The sequence below is a fragment of the Chanos chanos genome, chromosome 5, assembly GCF_902362185.1.
Source record: "Chanos chanos chromosome 5, fChaCha1.1, whole genome shotgun sequence".
NCBI classification, from domain to species: Eukaryota; Metazoa; Chordata; class Actinopteri; order Gonorynchiformes; family Chanidae; genus Chanos; species Chanos chanos.
In genome coordinates, this window is record NC_044499.1 from 52,746,011 (window position 1) to 52,768,657 (window position 22,647).

At 42.5% G+C, this 22,647-nt stretch overlaps 2 protein-coding genes across 2 annotated transcripts; one reads left to right on the plus strand and one right to left on the minus strand.

Annotated features, from left to right (window-relative positions):
- Positions 1 to 5,533: 5,533 nt before the first annotated feature.
- Positions 5,534 to 14,062, minus strand: LOC115812684 (zinc finger protein 518A). The gene is made up of 3 exons (XM_030775170.1): positions 14,024 to 14,062; positions 10,519 to 11,167; positions 5,534 to 10,413 (listed from the first exon to the last, which is right to left on the minus strand). The coding sequence occupies exons 2-3, from the start codon at positions 11,147 to 11,149 to the stop codon at positions 5,534 to 5,536; spliced, it is 5,511 nt and encodes a 1,836-aa protein (XP_030631030.1). The 5' UTR covers positions 11,150 to 11,167; positions 14,024 to 14,062.
- Positions 14,063 to 18,576: 4,514 nt separating this feature from the next.
- mxtx2 (mix-type homeobox gene 2) lies at positions 18,577 to 22,263 on the plus strand. Its single transcript, XM_030775171.1, has 4 exons — positions 18,577 to 18,584; positions 20,275 to 20,297; positions 21,171 to 21,343; positions 21,517 to 22,263. The coding sequence occupies exons 1-4, from the start codon at positions 18,577 to 18,579 to the stop codon at positions 22,261 to 22,263; spliced, it is 951 nt and encodes a 316-aa protein (XP_030631031.1).
- The last annotated feature ends 384 nt before the right edge of the window (positions 22,264 to 22,647 follow it).

Here is a 22,647-nt window from a genome sequence, read left to right on the forward strand (position 1 = left end):
TTAAGAGTAGGGCTGGCTGTTAGCAGACAAATTCAGTAGGATGCCAGTGATTTGGCAGAGAGCTCTGGGTTTGCTGAGGAGCCCGGGGTGAAGCTTTCAGCGCAGGTTTGGCACAGCTCTGCATAGGAGTGTGTGTGTGAGAGGCCTGAGGAAAAGCACCCCATGATTCCTCTGACATCTGACAGTGATAATGGACTGCACGGTGAAATTCAAGAGAAGATCATGAAAATGAGGAGACAGAGACACAACACCCATGTAACCCGTGTAACCCGTGTAACCCATGTGAAAGTGCGGTTAAAGGAGACGGCAAAGTCCACTCCACGGTTCATGCGCTCTACGGCGGAGGGAAAAAACCGTGGGCTGCGAGCGTGCGCTGCTGTCGTGAAAATGTTCAGCGGAGATGAACGCTTTCACTTCACATTGCATCAGCTCTGCAGGGGCTGGAGATCTACGCTGCCCCCTGCTGGCCACAGCCAAGACCTGCTTCAGCACAAGTTTAGTGGTAGACACATTCCCAAATTTCACAGTCAGCTGTTTGATGATGATGATGATTATTATTGTTGTTGTTATTATTATCATTATTATTATTGTTATTATTATTATTATCATTAATATTATCATTACTACTATGTGATTATGCTTTACACTGAAAAAGCATTTCTATTTGAATGTTTCGAATGGTGACCTTTTAGCAAGGACTTTTCCAGCTTTGTGAATTTTCAGTCACAACTCTGGCCCATGGGTTTTTTAAATATATAAAACACTGACTTCACTTTACCTTTTCACTTATTACTTATTTAGAGTTCAGCAGCAGCGTCTGACCTGTTTCTTTAGTGCTTTTCCTTGGCCGAATCTCTGAGTGAAAGGCTCGCGAGTGCAGCGCCTGATATTTCTGCCGAGTGTGCAGAGTGCTAATGGACGCACCACGCTACTCAGAATGTCAGAATGTCAGCTAGCACAGAGAGAGAGAGAGAGAGAGACAGAGAGACAGAGAGAGAGAGAGAGAGAGAGAGAGACAGACAGAGAGAGAGAGAGGGAGAGAGAGAGAGAGAGGGATATGTGATGGAGAGAGACAGGAGTGGAGGAGTGTGAGGGGATGGAAGGAGGGGAGAGGAGAAGAGATGAAGCATGATTGCTTATCCAGCCTGGATCCCCTTCACCGTCAGTCAGTCTGAAGACTCGAGACTGTCTGTATAAGACACAGAAACGTCACAGACGTTAGTCATCTGAAAACATGCCCTGACACCCTGACCCGTCTATTCAAAAACAGACACGAATTCATCAAAAACACAGACCAGAGACGCTTTATGGCAACACACACACACACACAACTAGAGCATTGACACAACAGAAAAAGAAAACCGACATCTATATAACAACTGGCACAATTTATTTATGTATCAGTCATTAAAACTGCAGAACCTGTGTACTGTAACGGTATAAAAGCAGCGGACTATGAAAGGTACAGGTGTCTACGACAGAAAAACATCTTTGAATTCTCAGGTCTCTGGATACTGTACCACTCTGTGACTGTTTTTAATATTATTATATGCAATATAAGTAATGTAAATGTTATATATACACACACACACACATATACTGTACCGCTCTGTGACTGTTTTTAATATTATTATATGCAATATAAGTAATGTAAATGTTATACACACACACACACACACACACACACATATACTGTACTGCTCTGTGACTGTTTTTGAGATGCTGAAAACAGAATGGCATTAAAATGAAGAGATGGATGAAACAGAAATTGACTTCATGTATTTTCTGTGCATGTCAATGTTCAGATCTTTAATTAACCACGTCACTGTGCGGTGACTAAATGACTATAGCTTCTTCAGAACCCCACCCCCCCCACTTCTCTCATCTGCGTTAACGCTTCAGTTCTTCAGTTCTCTTGAAACAGCCCCCCCACCCTCCACCCCCTCACCCCTCGGGCCACTCCACGGCCTCAGCCACTCAGCGGTGGGGAGTCTGGAGCAGTCCGCAGTCGGCGCTGGAGCAGGGCTGACCTATTTACAGCGCACCCAGTGCAAGTGTGTGGCTCACACAGCGATCCTCTCCACCGGGTTTTAAAAGAACGAGCGACGGCCGGCCCTGGCACCCAATGACAGAGAATCAAATCAGTCGAGTCTTTAATCAATCACAGATCTGTGCACGACCCCCACACCAGTCTCACACAGACTCACTCAGGCCATAACATCTGATACGTTATATGTCTGTCTGTCTGTCTGTGGATATATGTACATATACATCTATCTACCTAAACATACACACAAGCATGCGCATTATGTATCTCTATCTATATATCTCTATCTATCTATCGCTCTCTCTCTCTCTCTATATATATATATATACACACACTATATATACTACATTTCCATTACTTATATTGTATATAATAATATTATTTATTAATGTATATATGTATTATTATCCATAACAGAATAGCAGGTGAACCAGGTTGTACACAATGTCCTTCACCGTTCACTGTTTCACTCTGTTTGTGTTTATGTTTGTGTTTATTTTCTCAGGAAGTTCAGTGGGCCATGGGTGCAGGTTTCAAAAGAGCAACAACCAAATATTCAGATTACAGAAAATTATATTTCTGTGATTGGTTTTTTTTTTGAGGTAACAGTATATTTGTGAGACGCCGTGAATGCTATGCAGTTCTGCTCTATGACTGATTTTACAAGGTTTGCCAGTTTTATACACCTCAAATCTCCCATTCAACCACTCACATTTACAATCCCACGTCAAGCACTGAATGTCAATGCAACACTGCCCCCTACTGTGAAAAGACAGAAAATACAGATACTTCAGAATAACAGTCGATATAACATTTTTTTTTCTGCAATATTTCATAAAAGTTCAATTTTCTGTCATGAATTTCAACAGTGCTGTGTGAGTTTTCTGTCTATAGATGCAAAAAAAAGGTTGCGCTGACATCAGAGACAAAACAGAAGGAATGAGACTTTTTTTCCCCAAATTATTTACATTTTTATTCAGGAAGGAGGAACTGCACGGAGGTAAATACAGTACAATAGAGTGTGAACCTGGTGCATCACATTTTAGGCACTTAGCATAGAAAAATAACGCTTCTCAAATCCCAATAAACCCAGCGACCTACGTGACAGAAACATCACATGGATTTGTGTAGTATTAATATGTGTGTATATATGTGTGTGTGTGTGTTTTTTGCCTCAGGAATAGTCTATTTGGTTGTCACGTGCCGACACACATCGGAATGGGGGGCGGTTTTGCCCACAGGTGAGACTCAGCGGAGCTGAGTGACAGTGAAGTGAATGCTGTGGTTGGTGACAGTGTGCATCCGTTGGTTTGACTTGTTTAAATGACTAATAGTGATTGTCATCTCACAGAACTGAGGGACTGAACCCACTAATACAGTTTCAAATTTCAAATGACATCGAATACCAAGACAAATGAAAAACCAAAGGCTTTTTTTTTTGTTTTTTTAAAGTTTTGTCCACTGACATCTTGAAATAATATCCTTCCCATTCATAAGACTGAAGCTAGACAGGCTGTGTTTTTATAAGACAAGAAACCAAGGCCAAAAGGAGAACGAGACAAAGACTCTGAAAACTATATGACTCCCACCTGAACCAAATCACTCTAACTTAGCTTCTCCACCCTGGGCCCAAGGTTGAAACAGAACACACACATGAAAGACTTTTAATCACTACACAACCCATGTGCCCCACATCATAACCAAATATTCAGACAGAAACCAACAGGGAATCAGGAGCTGCGGGTCAGGAGAAGGGGAGAAAGGATGAGGTGCTGTGACAGGTGGGGTATGAGCTCCAAACATCAGTTCATCCCAAATACCAAATGGTCAAATGGCATGGACTCCAATCATTCTGCTTCACTAAAACTGAGATCCCAGCACTTAAAAACCGCTGATAAGAAGACAAGAAAAAGGGAAGGGGGGGGGGGGGGGGGGGGGGCAATATTGGCAAGTCTAAGATGGAATAAAACCTGTTTCTGCTTTAAATTTAGTATTGTGGATGTAAGAAGTGGTTTGCTTATGGTTAATTCAGCCTGAGCATGCTCCATCTGTGTATTAAAGGCAGAAAACACCCTGAGTGTTTGGGGTCATGGCAGTGGTCAGAACACGGACAACACTGTTCCATGACTGAGCCTAGACACAAACAGTGAAAATACAGTTTCCATCTCCCAACAAAAACTACAATCAAATTTTAAATAAATTCAAAGTATAATGGGGTTCAGTCTTACGATGAGCAGTGGTAATAACTAAAGTCAAATCAATGACACACAGAGACACACATGACACACACACACACACACACACACACACACACAAAAGAAACCCTCTCTGACATAACTTTGAGGCCAACAGAGGCACTCAAGTTATGAGGAGAGGGGAAAAACGCAGTTAGTGTTTGTCTGGCCATGTGAGGTTTGTTGGCTTGCATCTCAATACACCCAGTGACATTTCTCTTTGTCTCGGACTAAAGCATAACCCTCCCTTTAAAGGCGCCCGCCTTCCTTCACAGGAGAAAAGCAGCTAAAGAAAAGGAAAGGTGGAGGAGTGAACTGTGTGAAGAAAAAAAAAAATTACGTTCAGACTGTATGTGAAACTATGACAAAACTGAATATTGCTACTGAACGGACACTGGGTCTTCTGTCAGAGAAGATACATTTCACCAGTCTAAGTCTAAACTGGACGTGAAAAACGAAAACGCAAGTACAATAAAACACAGTGTGTGAAGGGCAAACCACTGAAACACTAGACAGCATCATTGTTTTAACGGTATGGTTTTGACATGAACTTCATGGTTTGTGTGTGTTGTTGAGTCTCTTTAAAAAAAAAAAATCTAATCATTTAAAAGATCCCCAGATATTATACCCGCACCATATTCTTTCTCTGTTAATTCAACACATTTACAAATATTCAAGGCCAAAGGGACATATCAAGTCGGAATTCAAACTACAACACTAAAACTCTGTGATCTCTTACACGGGGTAACAATGTGCTTCAACAACAAATTCTGCAGTACATGAAACACAACTTAAAAGTCTTAAAACCAATGCAGATGTTAAACAGATCTGACCATTCATTCAGTTTATAGAACCTGAGTAATTTGTCAAATTGCCTGCATTAAAGAAGCCCATCCCCAACAGCACCCTCTTTTTAAACCAGTGATCTATAAGTTTGCACCATGAAACATACAGTGTGTCCAGTTTTCACAGTTCCAACCTGTACATACTCAAGGCTTTATATTTAAATATACATGGGTTAAGATTATATACATACAAACAGGCTTCAGGTACCACACTTTTCTCCATGATAGTATACCCATTAAAAGCACCTGGAGGGATATCTATGGAAAAATAATATCAGCAGCATACCGGGGTATGACTGCATTTTGTTGCTTTAAGGAAAGAAATAAAAACAAATCTTTTCTCAGTCTTTTTTGTTTTTTTTTTCTAAGGACGGCATGAAGCCCTTTCCTGGGGCTTTGTGGTTACATTAAAAAAGCTTATTCCAGTCTCTGGTCGCCTCCATCAGGTGTCTCTGGCCGTGGCCGATCCATTCCTCTTGGTTACCGAACACTCGGCCACAGAACCAACAGCCGAACGTGGAGGTTTGCTCTGTACTAACGTTAGACGAGGACTTCACGACCTCATACCTGTTCCTACTGGTCTTTTTTAACTTCAGTTTTAAGATGAACCTCTCCCTGACAGCGCTCTCTAGTGGACGTTTTCGTGCAAACCCACCGCTGTTCGAGCTGTGACTCTCCGAAGCGTGGGGTCGCGACCTCGGGACTTCCATGAGGCTGAGCTTAGAGAGGGCTTTAACTGTACTTTGGGACAACGCTACTTTGAGAACTTCACCCCTGTACCTGTTGACTGATCTCATAATTCTAGCGACCTCAGGTATGTCTGCGTCTGGGTGGTTTAACACGACCACAGGCTGGTTATAACGGGGGCACTTCACCTGCTGCAGTGGACTGAAGGGAGACAACCTCAGTGTTCTCTCCACATCTTTGGCCACTGGCTCCCATAGCGATGTACTGTTCTTTTCAGCTGACGACTTACCGGAGATTCTCCTTGACTTGGGGGATGTTTCTAGGTACTCCTCAAACAGGGCCCGCCTCCGCCTCTTCCTTTGGCTCAGCTGACGAGTTTGACTTGGGACAAGTTGCGATTTCTGCATTTCCACACCACGGTCATCCTTGTTTCTAAGCTGTTTGGCTGACAGGGACAAAATGTCAGAAAGCTGCGATTTTGAACTCAGTTTATGCGAGGGGTCATGCAGAGAGCCCGAAGTTCTCAAGCCCGCGGTCCCTCCGACAAAAGATTTATTTGATGACATCAAAAGGCATGGTTTTTGTAAAGAACCAGCGGCCAGGTAGATGGGTTTTTTAGACAGAGAATACGGGGTGCTTGAGAGAAACCGTGTGCCGTTAGGACTTCTGACAATCTTGAGAAAAACTCTGTTTCTACCAGGTTCGTTTGACTGGCCGCCTGTGTTGACCGCACTCCCATCAGAACTGTTCACCAGTAAACCTGACTTGGCCGGAGAAATGTACCTGACCAGGTAGGCTTGTCGACCTGTCTGCAGGCTGGAGGCGGTTTTATCCGCAGAGTTCACCGGCATTGCCAGCACTGGATGGGAAGTTAGCAGGGTCTGAGAGCTTGAACTAGCTGACTCTTCACCAGACGGTGAGGCAGGGAGTGGTCTCTGAACTAAGTAGCATGTCTGCGGAGTGTTGGTTGCCTGTTCTCCTGAAGACTTCACAGGGCCAGACAAGAGCAGAGACCCTTTAAGGGCAGAGGCATTGACCAGATAGTGACCTCTACTGCTGCTGGGGCCCTGTGGAGGAGACCCCAGATGTGAAGAATTCTCTTCTTCACTTGTTCCCTGTGCTGATGGTCCAATCCTGCCACTGTTCAGAGTCAGTGCGAGCCCTGGGGTGTTCCCGGGCCTTTCCATTCCTGGCTTCACATAAGATACATTGATTTTGGAAGCACAAGACTTGGTTAACAGCTTGAATCCTGAGCCACCTTTCAGCTGGACAGGTACAGCATACGGGGTCTTTGAGGTCTGAAGGAACATCTGCTGCTTCCCCTCGGGCGTCTGCAGAATGCGGAGCATCGTCTTTGTGGGTCTGACAGCCTTGTAGGAGGCCGCAGAGGAGCCCAGTCGCTCTTTCTCCAGCTGCTGGCTAATGATGGCATCTGAATGTTTTTCAAGTATCTTGCCCAAGACAGCTGCGTTACTCATGGTCCCTGTAGCCTTCTCACCACAGGAGACAGTGCTCTCTCCCTCTGCTCGGCCTAATGCAGAACTTGCAGTTGCATTCTCAGACTCTGGCAGTGTGGGAAGGGGTGAGTCATCAACAGTAGCTACACATTCATCAACCTCAATGTCACTGTCTGACACTCTCTCCATTGACGTATCACCAGCATCTGAGAGACGATCACCATTTTCTGCGTTACTTTTTTCGCCATCTCCAACTTCCTCATCTTTTGACGGAGGAGGGGATGCAGGTAGCGTTAAGCTCCAGTCAGAGGGCACCTTGATGTCGTTCATTTCATAACTGCTTGCCTCACTCTGTAGTTGTGGTGACTGGTCACCGGGGGGCAGCGAATCAGGTGAGCTACTGGAGGTCTCTTTAGAATAATTGTGAAAACTAAAGACTTCTTGGTTTGGGGAATTCAGAGTGGAATTTTCAACCTCTGAGTTACTATCTTTGGAATCAGACAATTCGCTTGAGTTTAGATTGGTTTGGGGGATCGATTCCGACTGCGTGGTTTCACCTGTAATCAAACCAGAAAACCTGTCATCAACAACAGCATCTTCTACAGTTAAATTCTTGTTGGAGGGACCATTAGGAGGTAAGTCGTGGGTAGAGCTGAAATTTTCTTGATAAATCTTAGTAGCCAACGAATCACAGTCTGGCATTTTGTCAGCTGATTTGTCAGTTAAAGTGTCTACTGCACTTTCACTCGGGGAAGGCGTCTCTTCAGACACTGAATCAAGAGCTGGGACTTTTTCCACATGGTTTTCAGAAGACTCTCCTATTTTTGTGGAGCCTTCACATGGATCAGGATCTTCAGTGGAATTACTGTCTGTAGTGGGCGCAGGTGCCGGAGAGTGGTTTGCTGTCAAGGCGGCTTCACCATGAGTGTCTGTATTTTCCAGAGAGACGTTGCCATCATTAGCCACCTCATTCTCACTGACTTCACGGTCAGACTCCCCATAAGGAGCTGACTCAGGGGAAGCAGTCTCTCGGGTATTAGCATCAGGGGTTGCAGTTTCAGTTGTAGCTGAGTCTGAGGTCAAACTTTTGACTCTTTGATCCCTGCTTGCCTCTGAGAGTGTGTCCTCAATCACAATCAAATGTTGAGGTGACACTTCAGAGGCGGTGGAATCTCCCAGAATTGAATCTAAAGGTGTTGTCTCAAGAACACTGGAATCCAGGGGCATGTTTTCTTCAGCAACGGAATCTGAGGACATGTTTTCTTCAGCAATGGAATCTGAAGGCTTGGTTTCTGTAGGAACAGAATCTGAGGGCATGGTTTCTGTAGGAACAGAATCTGAGGGCATGGTTTCTGTAGGAACAGAATCTGAGGGCATGGTTTCTGTAGGAACAGAATCTGAAGGCATGGTTTCTTCAGGAACAGAATCTGAAGGCATGGTTTCTTCAGGAACAGAATCTGAAGGCATGGTTTCTTCAGCACCTGAATCTGAGGGCATGGTTTCTTCAGCAACTGAATCTGAGGGCATGGTTTCTGTAGAAACTGAATCTGAGGCCATGGTTTCTGTAGGAACTGAATCTGAGGCCATGGTTTCTGTAGGAACTGAATCTGAGGCCATGGTTTCCGTAGGAACTGAATCTGAGGGCATAGTTTCTGAAGGAACTGAAATTGAGGGCATGGTTTCTGTAGGAATTGAATGTACAAGTGTGTTGTCCTCAGCAACTGAATCTGATGCTGATGTCATGAGCTCACTATCAACTGACTCAGAGGGTGTAGTAATAGCAGCATCTGAATCTGCAAGTGTAGTCTCCTTAACTACTGAATTTGTGGGTGTGAGATCATTAACTATTGAATCTGTGGGTGTGGCCGCATTAATCATTGAATCTGGGGGTGTGGTCTCGTTGATTATTGAATCTGGGGGTGTAGTCTCATTAGCTACTGAATCTGAGGGTGTGGTCTCATTAGCGACTGAATTTGAGGGTGTGGTCTCATTAGCTACTGAACGTGAGGATTTGGCATCATTTGTATTTAAATCTAGTGGAGCTGCCTGAGAATCTACTGAATCAGAGGATGTGGTTTCAGCTACACTGGAATCTAATGAGACTGCCTCAGCACTGACTGAATGAGAACTCTGTATCTCGTCTTCAGTTGAATACGTGTCTGGAAGCTCTTCAGCGTGTGGGGGGGACTTCTCATTGGGCTGACTGCTTGTGTGCATGGCGATCTGTGATTCTTTGGTCTTGGAGGAATCAACATCAGAGCAAGGAGAGGCTGATGAGGAGGGAAGTGGCTCTTCGATGTCTCTGATCGTTAAATCAGAAACCTGCTTGTCGTAATATTTTCTACTGTTTACACCTTTATCACGTTCTTCTTGCAGAGGTAAGAGGTCCTCATCGTGAGGCTCTAGCTCTGGGGCCTCCACCTTTATTGTTGTGGTAAGATCTCTGCTTGTTCCAGACATATTTGGTTCCCCAGGCACTGGACTCAGGAGAGAGCAAGGGGAGTTTGTCGTTCTTTCTCCATCATCAGCAGCGGCTGAATGACAGTTCTCAGTGGGTGACACTTCATTCTGAGCGGGAGTCTCTTGTTTGGTTGGTATGACTTTTAGAACTAAATGTTTTTTACCATCTACCATTTTGAACCCCATGACTTTTGTAGTGCAGTTTGGAGGAATGGAGATTTTGTTTTTGACCATGAGAACAGTCAGGCCGTTTGTGTTGCTGGGGTTCAGAAGTCCAGCCCCGGGACTCAGGTCGTTCTCCTGTACTTTGGGGTGAGTTGCAGCTGATGCGACAGGATACGAACACTGTGGCTCACTCTTGAGAGACGCCTTGTTCCATTTGTTGCTTTCTTTTTTGACACCAACAGCTCGTTCAAGAAACTGCTGCGTTTCCTCCAGAGTTTTCTCTGGATTCAGCAGCCTGCCATTCTGGTCCAGAAGACCCACCCCAGGGAGGGAATGCAGTTTGGACATCCACTGTGGTTCCCGGGATCCCCCTGCTACAGGACTCTTCTTAAGCAACAGTTTCAGCCCAGGGGCGCTCACTCGAGGACTGTCCTCCATCGACCTCCATTTGTTCATTCTGTCGATGTCGTCGCTGTGGACAGCGCTGACGTGTTTGGAGAGATAATCTTTTCGCGCCGCTCCGTAGCCACAAAACTGACACGTGAAAGGAAATGTACCAGAATGAACCAGAAGGTGCCTCTGGAGTTCCCCTCGCGTGGGACACGTGTGCTGGCATTTCACACATTTGTATCTGTTCTCGTTGTGGTGATGAATATGCTGGACGAAGGTCCCCGCGTCTCTGGTGGAAAACTCGCACTTTTCGCAATGAAAGTGTCCATTTCTGCTGTGGCACATGATATAGTGTCTGGTGAGTAGCAACAGAGAGTACTGCACTCCGTCGTTACAGATTTCGCAGGTGACCAGAGTGTTCCTGTGTCCGATACGATGCCGCTGCAGAGCGGCAAACTCGTTGGTCACGAAGCTGCACAGGTCACACGGATAAGTGGGAAGGCTCCCCTTATGGGTACCCTGAAAATGCTTCAGCAAGTCATTGGGACTGTAAGTAGTATCTCCTTTACACTCGGAACAGCAAAAGCTGAGGATTTTGCCGGAGAAAATTGCACCCTGCTGCAGTTTACACGGCGACTTCTTGGACGCCTCCTTCGCGTTCTGAGGATTATCGAGGCCCGACTCCCCAGAGACCGCTTCGTCGTCCTCACGCGGGTCAGTCCCCGCTGGCTCTGTAGGTTTGTTAGAAAGCTCTTTTGAAGGAAGCCACGTGTGGTCCTTCAGGACTTCTCCTCCCCCCTCGGATTCAACAGTCTTGGCGTGGTATTCCGGGGGATCATCAGAAGATGTAAGATCAGCCTCCATGTTTCTGACCACCAGCTCCTGTGAGCAACAGAAAGAAAAAAACAGATTTTAATAAAAAAAGCAACTATGTATTGCAAAAACATTTGTTACAAGTGATTTAGTGTATGAAATTTTCATTGTGTGCCTGAGGCCCTGTAGTTGAAAGATGTAAAATTATTGAACATTACCAATCTAAAGTAAGCTCAGGTGAATACAACATGAACAGTCAGCCAATAGGTTATTTCATGTGGTTGCACCAGGAGGCCTGTGTGTGTCTGTTTGCTGTGTAACTTGACTGACTAGTGCTTTGTGTCAGGTGTTAATCTTTTGACACATTTTTCTCTTTTGTTACATTTTTTCGACGTCCAGTTTGGTTCCAGTTATGCTGGCTCCGCTCTCCCTTTCTCTGCCATTGTATTTCATACCTGGTGGCTGTTAAATATGGCTTCATGAATGTGACTGACATACAACTCAGTTGTATGTCAATCTATAGCACTACATTTCCCATAATGAATAGCTGTTGCTTGTTACTGAAAGAATAGTGGGATATGGGATTTGGTTAAATGCTTGTTGCTGACACATGTTTTATGTGGAGCTGACAGCTGAGAACTCAGGAAAACCTGACAGATGCCTCATACACACCTATGGCTATTAAGTAACAAATACGTCCAGTAACAAACATTACACATTCATCCCAATACAGAGAATGCACTAACGATGGCCAGAGAGAAGCAAATTTCACTCATAAATCAGTTTTTAAAATGTGAAAATTAGAACTTATTCTCAATCAGCAGGTAATGTCCTATCATGCCAAACGAGAAAATCACAGTGACAATTGAACCCTGTCTGCAGAACAAAACTTACACCTCAAACTGCACTTCTCTAGCACTGTTAACATCTAATGTTCACTTCAATTTTCTTATCTGTTTGATGACGGAGGGACAAATTAAACACAGAAAGACTACAGAAATACTGTATAACTGAGGACAGATACAATAGCAACTGAGTCCTGAGCTCTGTGCTGTGTAAAGGTTCAGCTGATGAGGCTGAGGTTCCAGTTTAGGCCAAAGGTAATAAATCAGAGACGGAGGGATCCTGATGCTCAGAGAGGCTGGAACTGGGAGGTTGTCCCCCAGGGCAGAGCAGACATGGTTCTGGCCTGCATGTAAAACAGTCCTGCATCTTCCATGAATACGACAACATTCAGTTCAAGATGCACCAGTTCATCCAACACATATTACTACATGCGGACTATCAGCAACCTGCAACGTTAGCAAAATAAAGAATTAAACAGCAGCCTGACACACCTGTCACCTCGGTGACAAGTGTGTAACATTTACATACTGCTCTGTCACTATGTTTTACTATTCTTTTACTGTTTTGGGAACAAATTCCTAGCACATGCACAGCTGTTGGTGAATAAAGCTGATTCTGAATTGTCATCCATTAGGGCTGTTAGTAGCTGAAAAATCTTTTCTTTATTCTCTTTAATTAGATGAGCGATCCTTTGATAAAGCCAGGTCCATGAATGAATGAATGAGTGAATGGATTGCTAATGACTGCACATGATGACTGTCATCAAAATCACAATGCTGGTTTACACTTTCAGACATCCTTTACCAAAAATCAAACACTCTTTTCTAACTGCATTAATCTGGTGCTTTTTGTAACCTTTCAGTTTTCTGTGTGAAAATTACAACAAACATAACTAGCCCCCACATGCCCCGGAGTTAACACCTGCCTTCTTTATGTCAGCTCCGCTCTGACCTGGCCGAATTATGCAAAATCCTCTTTTATTTATGAAAACCAAAACATGTTTATCACAACAGATTTCAGATCTCATTACTCGAGTCTCATTATTGACAAATTGTTTTCCACTCTAAGCGGTTATATACAGATGGCACATACATCATCGTCTTTTACTAGCCTCAATTTATTTCAACTAATGAAGGTTATCTTCAGCGCTATTTAAAAAGAAAACAACGATAAGAACAACAAAACTCATCTCGAGGGTTTCAGATGGTTAATTCTAAAACTGACATACTAACGTGAAGCCTGAGAAAAATACGGTAAGTATAATAAAATACTATTACGTGGCTTGACACTGAAGGAAAATTTCGTTTCATTAACACTGAACACGTACAGACACCTCCAGTGGCTACCCGGTGATGTAGACCCTCACGCGGCCAAACAAGACCCATTTCGGATCTGCTGAAGACCCTTTAAGATGTCAAACTGTAACTACGGTTATTCTAATGAGCGCGAACCAAGGTCCTTCGACTGCACTTCTGTCCATTCTCACTGAAGGTGGGCATGGATGTTTCTTATACATGACCACCTATCTCTCCAACATGAATATGAAGTTTTGGCAACTTCAGAAATGCAAAGAGCAATTACACGTTCCACCACTGACTGAAATGAGAGTGTACGCGACAGGGCATTGTCAAGTAACGCGACTATTTGCCTGCTGAGAACAGACAGGCCATCTGCTGCAACTGAGAGAGTCAAGTAGGTTATTTCAATTGACTTGACATTCACCAACTTCGAGCAACGCGGACATTCACTGTACATAGCAGGCTGAGGAAGTGCCATGTCAATATAGGCTAGCACTCACTGTACCGCTTTTATCAACAAACATGGCACATTCGTTACGATAGAGACTCTTCGTTTCTTCAGCCGACACAACAACCAATACTTGGTTAACGCGGTTTATTAGATAAACAAAAAATAAAGCTAGTCGCCCCCACCCACGCTTGACATGGTCAAACGATTAAAACATACGTTAAGTCAACACAGAGACGGGTCATTTATAAAGCTAGACGGCCCACTAGTATATGTAGAGGCAACGAATTATGTTTAAATTATAAGTTTGCAATGCCATAGTTCAGAATTTACCTTTCTTTTTTCTTTAGGCTTGCAGGTCGGAGACGGCAGCCATGACAGTTCCATCCGGGTACTGCTCCGTCTCCTGCGCGTGAGTGCTAAGGCAGGACCGTAAAGCGGATGAATATGGATTACCTGGAAGTCTCATTATCCTCTTTTTCTCTCGAAATCTTCATGCATATTGTGAATAAAGCAGTAAAAAGAAGCAAATGTATGTTTTGGAGATTGCCACTTGTCGTCTGTACGACTTTCAAGAGTTTAGAACATCATTCGGCAGTCATCCGCCTGCAACTAGAACCCATGTTGTACTACCAACGTTTATAACAACAGTATTATCCCACTGTCGCATGTCACAGGCACTGTTAGGCTGGAGAATGCTCAGGACAGAGCTCAGTGGCGCCACAAGTCATGACAGAACGCGCCATTTTGCGTCCCGAAAATAACAAGCCCACTTTTACTAAGTGGTCAAAGGTTTACGGTATACATACGCAACAACAACAACAACATACAAAGAAGCAGCTACCATGTAATAGATAACGTAGGCTAACTGTGATCCAGCAGCTGGGAGTAAAACTAATTTCTCTCTCTCACTCTCTCGCACACACACAAAATGAAGATGGCTGACAGACAGTTTTTGCCTTCCTATTTGCACTAAAGTGGGAATGGACCGTAAATTTTAACATGTATTAGTCAGAGCCAAAATGTAGTTAAAGCTTAAGCAGCAGCCCTGAGGAACTGGAATGTTTGCTGCTCAGAGGAGGACAATAATACAGGGAGTCCTAACTATGCAAGGGCAGAAGAGGACAATGATACAGGGAGTCCTAACAAGGGCAGAATACCCTAATGCCTTCTCACACACTCATTCACGCCTTCTCACACACACATACATCCCTGGCCAAACTGCACTGACATTGTTTCAAAAGTATTTTTTTCCCATTCTTAAACGTGTATATGACACAGTGTATTGTAACAAGAGTATTAACAGGAGTTTTATTCCGGCTCTGTTTTTAAGTGTCGTTGCTCATGTTCAGAAATCATTTTAGATCAGTTAAAAAAGTAGCAAATACAAAAAAAAAAAAAAAAATTAAGGGACATCAGTTTCCAGTGGTTAACAGTGGTTCCAATATTTGTTAGTTTGTTGGTTTTGTTGGTACATTTATTAATTTACTTACACTGATAAGAACAACAAACCCTTTTACCTGTGTTACTCTGTGTTTCTTGCCGAGTAAGGTTTAAAAAACATTCTTAAGTTCTTAAAATATTGTTTATGTTATGGTTATATTTTCCTTTTTTCACATTTGACTCTGATTTGTCCTGTGTTGGTGGGACAGATGAAGTCATAGGCATGTAGAGGTCATAGGCGTGTAGAGGTCTCTGTGTGTCATACTGGTGAGATTATGTGCTGCCATGACTGTGGTCCTGTCTGAGTGCATATCTCTATGTTCATCTAAACTCTAAAGAGCTTGTTTACATTTCTGCATCACTCATTAATAAACTGTGCATGAATTCCAGGAGTTGAGAATTCAGTGAACACTCATTTGTGTACATGTGTGCTGGGGAGGTAAACAAATGACTAATTTGACACATAGGGTGTTTGGACAATGTATTTCACCCATGCACCTTCCATTTTATCCTTGTCTGGGCTTTGTGAGGGTTCAGGAGAAGGGACTAGCTCACTGTCAGACACAGGATGATTTTCTTCCTCACTAATTAACCACAGGAACAGCGTCTAAATTGTAGAGTGAAAACATTGAAACTTGCGAGAGTGTATCCTCTTGTTAGAGTTCATGTGCAGTATTGGACAGTGAGAGAAGAACCGCAGCTTTCGGTTTCCTCTCTTGATTATTTCAGACTGGGGTTTTTTCCCTCTGGTGTTTCTGTTTATTGGGAGTAAATCGTTTTAGAAGTGTGATGTCATTTACATTCTTTCCTCATTCTTGCCTTACACGATACACTGAATATTTATCGTTTGGTATCAGAATCAGCTCAGTCTCAAACAATTAAATGAGATGGATCACATTGTTTTATAATATTCAATTTGTTTTATAATAGTCATACCATTTTAAATATTTATTTGAATACGTAAAACCTTTCCTTTAACGCAATTCATGTAGTATATAAGTTAACATCTAATACAATTATTTTGTGTTTTAATATCCCATCAAATTACATGCATAGAGGAATCAGGAGTGATATGGTTAGACACACTGTAAGTTAACTCTTTGTGCTGGCTGTAGGCACAAAGTGAACATTACAGGGCATGACCAGGAGGCCACTGACATGTCTTCTGTTATGTTCACAGACATTATCACATTCTTAACAGCAAAGCTGGGTCATTTTCTCATTAACTATGACCATTATATATATGAGCATTAACAATGTAAGCACTAACTATATGCCCATTCACAGGCCTTGTAGGGACTGAGTGATTGAGGTACATTAATCATCCTGACTGATGAACATGTGACAACAGTTTGCACCTTTCACTCCATCTGTCATCTCTAATAATGTTACATATGAGATTATTTAGTTCATCAGAATAACCCACATACTCTATTAAATCACATTCTTTACATGTCTCATTTAGAAAATCGTTTATGTTACTGTTTTAATGGAAATCTTATGACTTGTCTGTAATTCAGAGGAAATACAGGAATTATATTAAATGTCATCAGACATTTTTTCATCTCAATTTTTTCATATTAAAAACCTGATATTGACTGATGTGCTGGTTTATTTAGGGTGATTAAATACAACATATTGTAATGGATATACAGACTATCTATCTATATACATACATACATACATGCATATATACACACACACACACACACATATATAAATATAATGGACATATAACTATCATGGATCCCTAACAAAAGTAAACACCTTATTTCTGTTATGGGGGTTAATGAAAAACTCAGTGATAAGCTTATTTTAAAAAAATATTCAAAAACATAAACTACTAAAACAATATTCACAAACATAAACTACTAAAACAGTATGCACAAAGATAAACCAATACATGACGCGCCATTACACATACAGTCGGCCTTTCGTATCCGCGGGTGGTGGGTCCTGGAACCAAAATCCGCGGATGCTCAAGTCCCTCATATAAAATGGCGTAGTATTTGCTTATAACCTACGCACATCCTCCTATATATACTACTTTGAATCATCTATAGATTACTTATAATACATAATACAATGCAAAAGCTATGTAAATCGCTGTTACACTGTATTGTTTTGGGAATAATGACAAGAAAAAAGTCTGTACATGTTCATCGTAGGCCCAACTACATAGTACACGTCACCAACAACGTAACATTTTCTTTCTTTCAACACTTACAGCTGTGGCGTCGTTAGACCTGGGCGTCCGGGGCTACAGCCCCGAATGTTTTATGAATAGCCCCGGATCTCTCACTCTCTCTCTCTCTCTTTTTTTACAACAATAAAAATAATAAAAAATAGCTCCGGATCAATTCATCTGTCATTCCGATCATACATTAACAATCGAAAATAATATGATATCGTTAATCAGAAACGCATGTACGTTTTGGGTTCTCTGTGAGCGCTTTTCCACTTGGACGGTGCTGGTGCCCGTGCCGGTGCGGAGCCAGTACTGCCTTGGTGCCTTTTGAGAACCGGCCCGCATTTCCACAGGTTTGGGAACCGAACGCTACGTAGCGAAAGTCTGGGTAAATTCCGTGGGGAAAAAATAATGTCGGACAGAACGCATCTGCTTGCTTTTTACTTTTATGCTAGGCTTCCACACAGCGAAACACCTCACGAATTTTGCCCAAAAACGTTTCGTTCTGGGGTGAAATTCACGAAAATAGTAAGCCTGTCATCTAGCTCAGAAGATTAAAAGAGTGCTCAAGTGGTCTGCAGTGGTCTATTTGCACCAGCCAGAGCCGAGAGAGTGAGTGTTTTTTCTACCATTCTGGGTCCGACTACGTTCATGTAACATGCAATATAAGTCAATATCGTGCCAAACATTTACATTAATGTTTTACAAATGATTAAATTCAACAAAACAGCAAACTTATACTGAACACTATCAGTCTCTTAAAATGACTCTTAAAGTATAACTTTGAATATTAAAGTGCAAATTAACACCAGACTACTCTTGCAAGTTAACTACTTTTTGAAATTAAAAACTGTAGAAGGGTAAAAACATGCCAGGCAGACGCTGGTATAATGTAAGTGACACAGCTACAACTAATAAAACTGATAATGGGTGTGTTAGATTTACAGTAGGTATGCGACTGGTCAAGCATTGACAATAGTCAATAGTATTGGCAGCGCCAAGGCGGTGAGTGGCCCCCAAATCAAATTCTGCTTAGGGCCCCATAAATGCTTGGGCCGGCCCTGGGGCTAAGCCCCCAATGTTTCAAGATCCTAACAACGCCTCTGACTTACAGGTTGCTTTCGTTTAATGAACCGAAAGAGAAATACGTAAGGGATAATGAACACCAAACCGGTCACTACTGCGAAATAAACCCCGACAGGGTAATGCAGGCCTGCGAAGCGGCGCGGACGACGCGAAGCGGTCTTGAATCAGCATGAAGGAGTTTATTTCGTAATAATAACCGGCTCGCCGTACAATATTCCACGGCTACTCATTAAAGAAATCAGTAATTTTACACAAAATATTACTTTAAAAATAATGTTATTACTTCCGCAAAAAAACCTGTTAGATTCAGAACTGCGTCCGTTGCAACCACCTATTGCAGCGGACTGCTATTCATAAAAAGCAGACCGTAGCGTGCCGTGATTGACCAATCAGAATCGAGTATTAAACAAGGCCGTGTAATAAATAGAACAGATACAGTACATAGTTCTTTTTTGAGCTTTCTGGACCCCTCCCGAATATTTTCGATCCGCGGTTGATTGAATCCGCGGATACGGAGTGCCGACTGTAACGCATCACACTCAGAGCCCAGTCAGGAGTACCCAAGCTGGAACGAAAAACTGACACAAAACAAGAAACAACAACAAGAACACGTTGTTTTATCAGTTAAATCTGCCGGGAATGTCATTCAAATTTACCCACTTAAAATATGAATGATTGAATGAATGATGACTGAGGTCTGTCAAGACCAGAACCACGCGCCACAAAAACAGCTTCTTCCCTAGAGCAGTAGAACTGATCAATAAACCCCCTGACCCCCCCCCCCCCTTAAAATATTTAGTCATCTGTCTGTTTTACTTTGCACTTCTTACATTCTAGTTTTTCAATATTCAGTATATTTTCTACCTCATTTAATATATGTTTATATTCCACTTTGCATTGACATTTTATATTGAATATTCATATTTTCTGTCTCTGTTAATATATTTTGTATGGTATGTTTACAGTATTCCCCGTACATCATACTGCTCCTTGCACTGTGTCTTGATTCACTACTGTTACTATACACTGTACACTGTACACTAGCGTTGTATCTGTATGTGTATGTGTGGATGTTATATTTGTATGTTGCATTGGTATGGTGCACCAACACACCAAGAAAAATTCCTCATAGGGGTAAACCTACTTGGCAGTAAACCAAATTCTGATTCTGATTCTGGTTTCTACATTTTGCACAGTTAGAAATGCGACAATAAATCATCTAGGTCTGACTGGATTCGTTCAGCAGAGGTCTTGGACATGCACTTTTTTAACATCATTTATTCTATATAGTTTTTATGCACTGTCTTCAACGTGCATTAAATATAGTTTTATATGTAACCTGACTATCTCCAGTCAGATTGTTTGTAAGTCATTTGGAATATCTGATTGCTTCAAATCAAGACAAAGCATTTTAATTAAGGAAGATATTAGAAAGGTCACATCCATTTGTTCTTACAGTGACAAAAAGTTCTCTTAATGTTCATTGTTGTCCTGTTAATGATTCTGTAAATGATGTGACGTGTGGCTGGTGAGGGGTTCAGAGAGGAGAGTGTGTGTGTGTGTGTGTGTGTTTGAAATCTAATACAGTGGGTTTGCAGATGAGAGGTGTGAAGTGTTGCCTGATGGGTGTGACCGCTGGGCTTTTTAAATCTGATCAGAGCACTTTGTTCTTCAGAGGGAAGAGTGTTCACTCCGCCCACCGCTACGCCGACAAGGGCCGGTTTAAATAGAGCCTGCCTTGACCCCAGAGTCAGATGACCATCACACAACCACGAGAACAACATCTTCTCTCCACCTGTTTAAAGGAACCATAAACTAATTAGCAGATTCCCTCAGGGAGGAAGTTGGACTCAGAATACACAGGAAGGATGTGGACCGACTGCAGTGTTGGTGAGGATGAGTACTGGACTACCATGTTCAGTTTGGGTCATAATTGCAAAACAATGCTTTTTCACCCAAGCAATATTCAACAGGGGTTTTATTATCTTATATTATCTTATTATCTTATAACAATATATCTTTTGTTGATTTTGTCTTTGGAGGATTTTCATGTTGTCGGCTTTGTTACTGTGTTTAAAAAAATACTTTGTATCTTGTAATTTGAATCTGTCTTGTGGCTGTCTTCATGTGCTTTATCTTTGTAAGTTATTTCTATGTATTTGCTCATATTTGTGGTCAGATTTGTCTCTGGATGATTTTTTTATTTTAACATCTAACATTGTCTGTGAAGGACTACTTCATTTACACTCTAACCATACAAACATGTTTTCCCTGGTTCTGTATGTCTGTCAGTATATATGTATTGTATTGTACTGTGTGTGTGTGTTTGTATGATATTAATGTGGGAATGGTGGTACACAGAAGAGCCCCTACATCCCTCCTCCCTGTGGCTCTGGTCCTGTTCAGTACTCTCTGGCCCTGGATCTTAACCAGGCAAGCTGGAGGTATACCTTCATGTCTGTTGTCATTCATTCTCTGTGTTTTCATCAAATTTAGTCCCATTGAATTCTCTTATGAATTTGTCTATGATTCTGTTGATGTGTATATATATATATATATATATATATATATATATATATATATATATATATAAACACACACACACACACACACATACATATATACATATATACATGTGTGTTTAATCATTAAATGAAATGTGGTTGCATTGGACAAGGGTAATTGTAAGGGTATCATAATACGGATAAGGGTATTATAATATAGTTATAATAATATATATTGTATGTGTCTATATTTTTGCAGCTCAGGATGGATCGTCCCAGGCCAGTAAGATTGCAGGCCGCAGAAAGAGAACCAGTTTCACCAAAGAGCATCTGGAGCTCCTGAAAATGGCGTTCAGCGTGGACCCCTACCCAGGCATCACTGTCAGAGAGAGCCTGTCTCAGGCCACTGGCCTCCCGGAGTCCCGAATCCAGGTGAGTGTGTACATTCACACAAGGCATTTATTTATATGGCAAGACAGACTTAAATCTCGCATTCCCTTTATTTTTATTTTATTTTTATTATTTTTATTATTTTTTTTACCATAAATGAAAATTTGAAGTGTTTGTGCCTGCTAGGTCGAGACTAAATTCTGTCTTTCTCACAGGTATGGTTTCAGAACAAAAGGGCCCGGACACTGAAGAACAGAACCACTCAGGTCACCTCAACTCAGCCAGAGTCTACGACCCCTCAGCCTGACCACCTCCTGTCTCCTCACGTCCAGGGCTTTTCAGAGAAGGCACAGCAGAGAAGCCCAGCGGTGGCTCCATTTAACATCCAACACTCTGTGTTTCTGGAGGACATGGAGTCTGACTGTTTCTTCAGTAACATCCACCCACAGGCCCCAGGTTTTCCTCTGTGTGACCCTGGCTACAGCAGCCCCGTTTCCAGGCCTCGCCAGGAGAGGCTCATGGGAACCTGCTCCAGCCCTCCTGCTTCCACACCTCTCCAGACCGGACTGGCCAACTGGGGCTCTGTGGGAGAAACTGTCTCTCATGAGAATCTGTGGAGTCCTGCAGGAAAAGACATCAGAAATGGTTACACTGGCGAGGGTCAAGTCTTCCTCTACCCACCACCCCAGTGCCCCATGGGGCAGCACTCTGAGCTCATCACTGCCAGCAGCGCATCTCTGTCCAACTGTCCAGGCTCTCCAGACTCTGCCTGCTGGGACATGAGCGTAGAATGCTCTCCCTCCTCAGTGCAGTTTTCCCCGCATCCTGCACCTTGGGAGGGGCCTGTTCCCGAGCATTCTCTGGCCCCATTGCCTGACCTATCATCCCAGTGTTTGGAGGATGTGCTTGGAGAGATGGAGCCAGGGTGGTGGGCTGCCACTGGTCTCACTGACCTGCAGTAACCCTGTGGATGTTCTGTGGTTTGGACTCTTTCATATGGGGGTCTCAGTACACAGTAGAAGGAAAGGCTTGTGATTTTAATATTCTGGACTTTGTACTTGAAAATGGATTCAATATTTTATGTAAAGATATTGTGTGAGTGCAGGATACACAGCAATATCGACATAGTTAAAGTTACAGGTTTAATTATTAACTATTTATTTTTATTTATTGAATGCGTCGATCCTCTTAGTTCGAGAGCAGTTCACCAAATAACTAGCAGAAAAGTTAAATTTCGATCTATACGATACGGGCTAAACGCTACATTTAATGAGCCAGTTAGAATAGTACTCCGAAAATTATTGTATCATTGTAATTATTATTATATTGTAAAAGAAGACGTTGTA

Excerpts from the sequence above, each read along its gene's own strand:
- LOC115812684 (XM_030775170.1), bottom strand. The coding sequence starts at position 11,149 with ATGGAGGCTGATCTTACATCTTCTGATGATCCCCCGGAATACCACGCC. Across the intron at positions 10,414-10,518 it reads CAACGAGAACAGATACAAAT|CGGCGCGAAAAGATTATCTC; the intron begins GTGTGAAATGCC and ends GTGGCTACGGAG.
- mxtx2 (XM_030775171.1), top strand. Across the intron at positions 20,298-21,170 it reads GTGGACCGACTGCAGTGTTG|CTCAGGATGGATCGTCCCAG; the intron begins GTGAGGATGAGT and ends ATATTTTTGCAG. Across the intron at positions 21,344-21,516 it reads TCCCGGAGTCCCGAATCCAG|GTATGGTTTCAGAACAAAAG; the intron begins GTGAGTGTGTAC and ends TCTTTCTCACAG.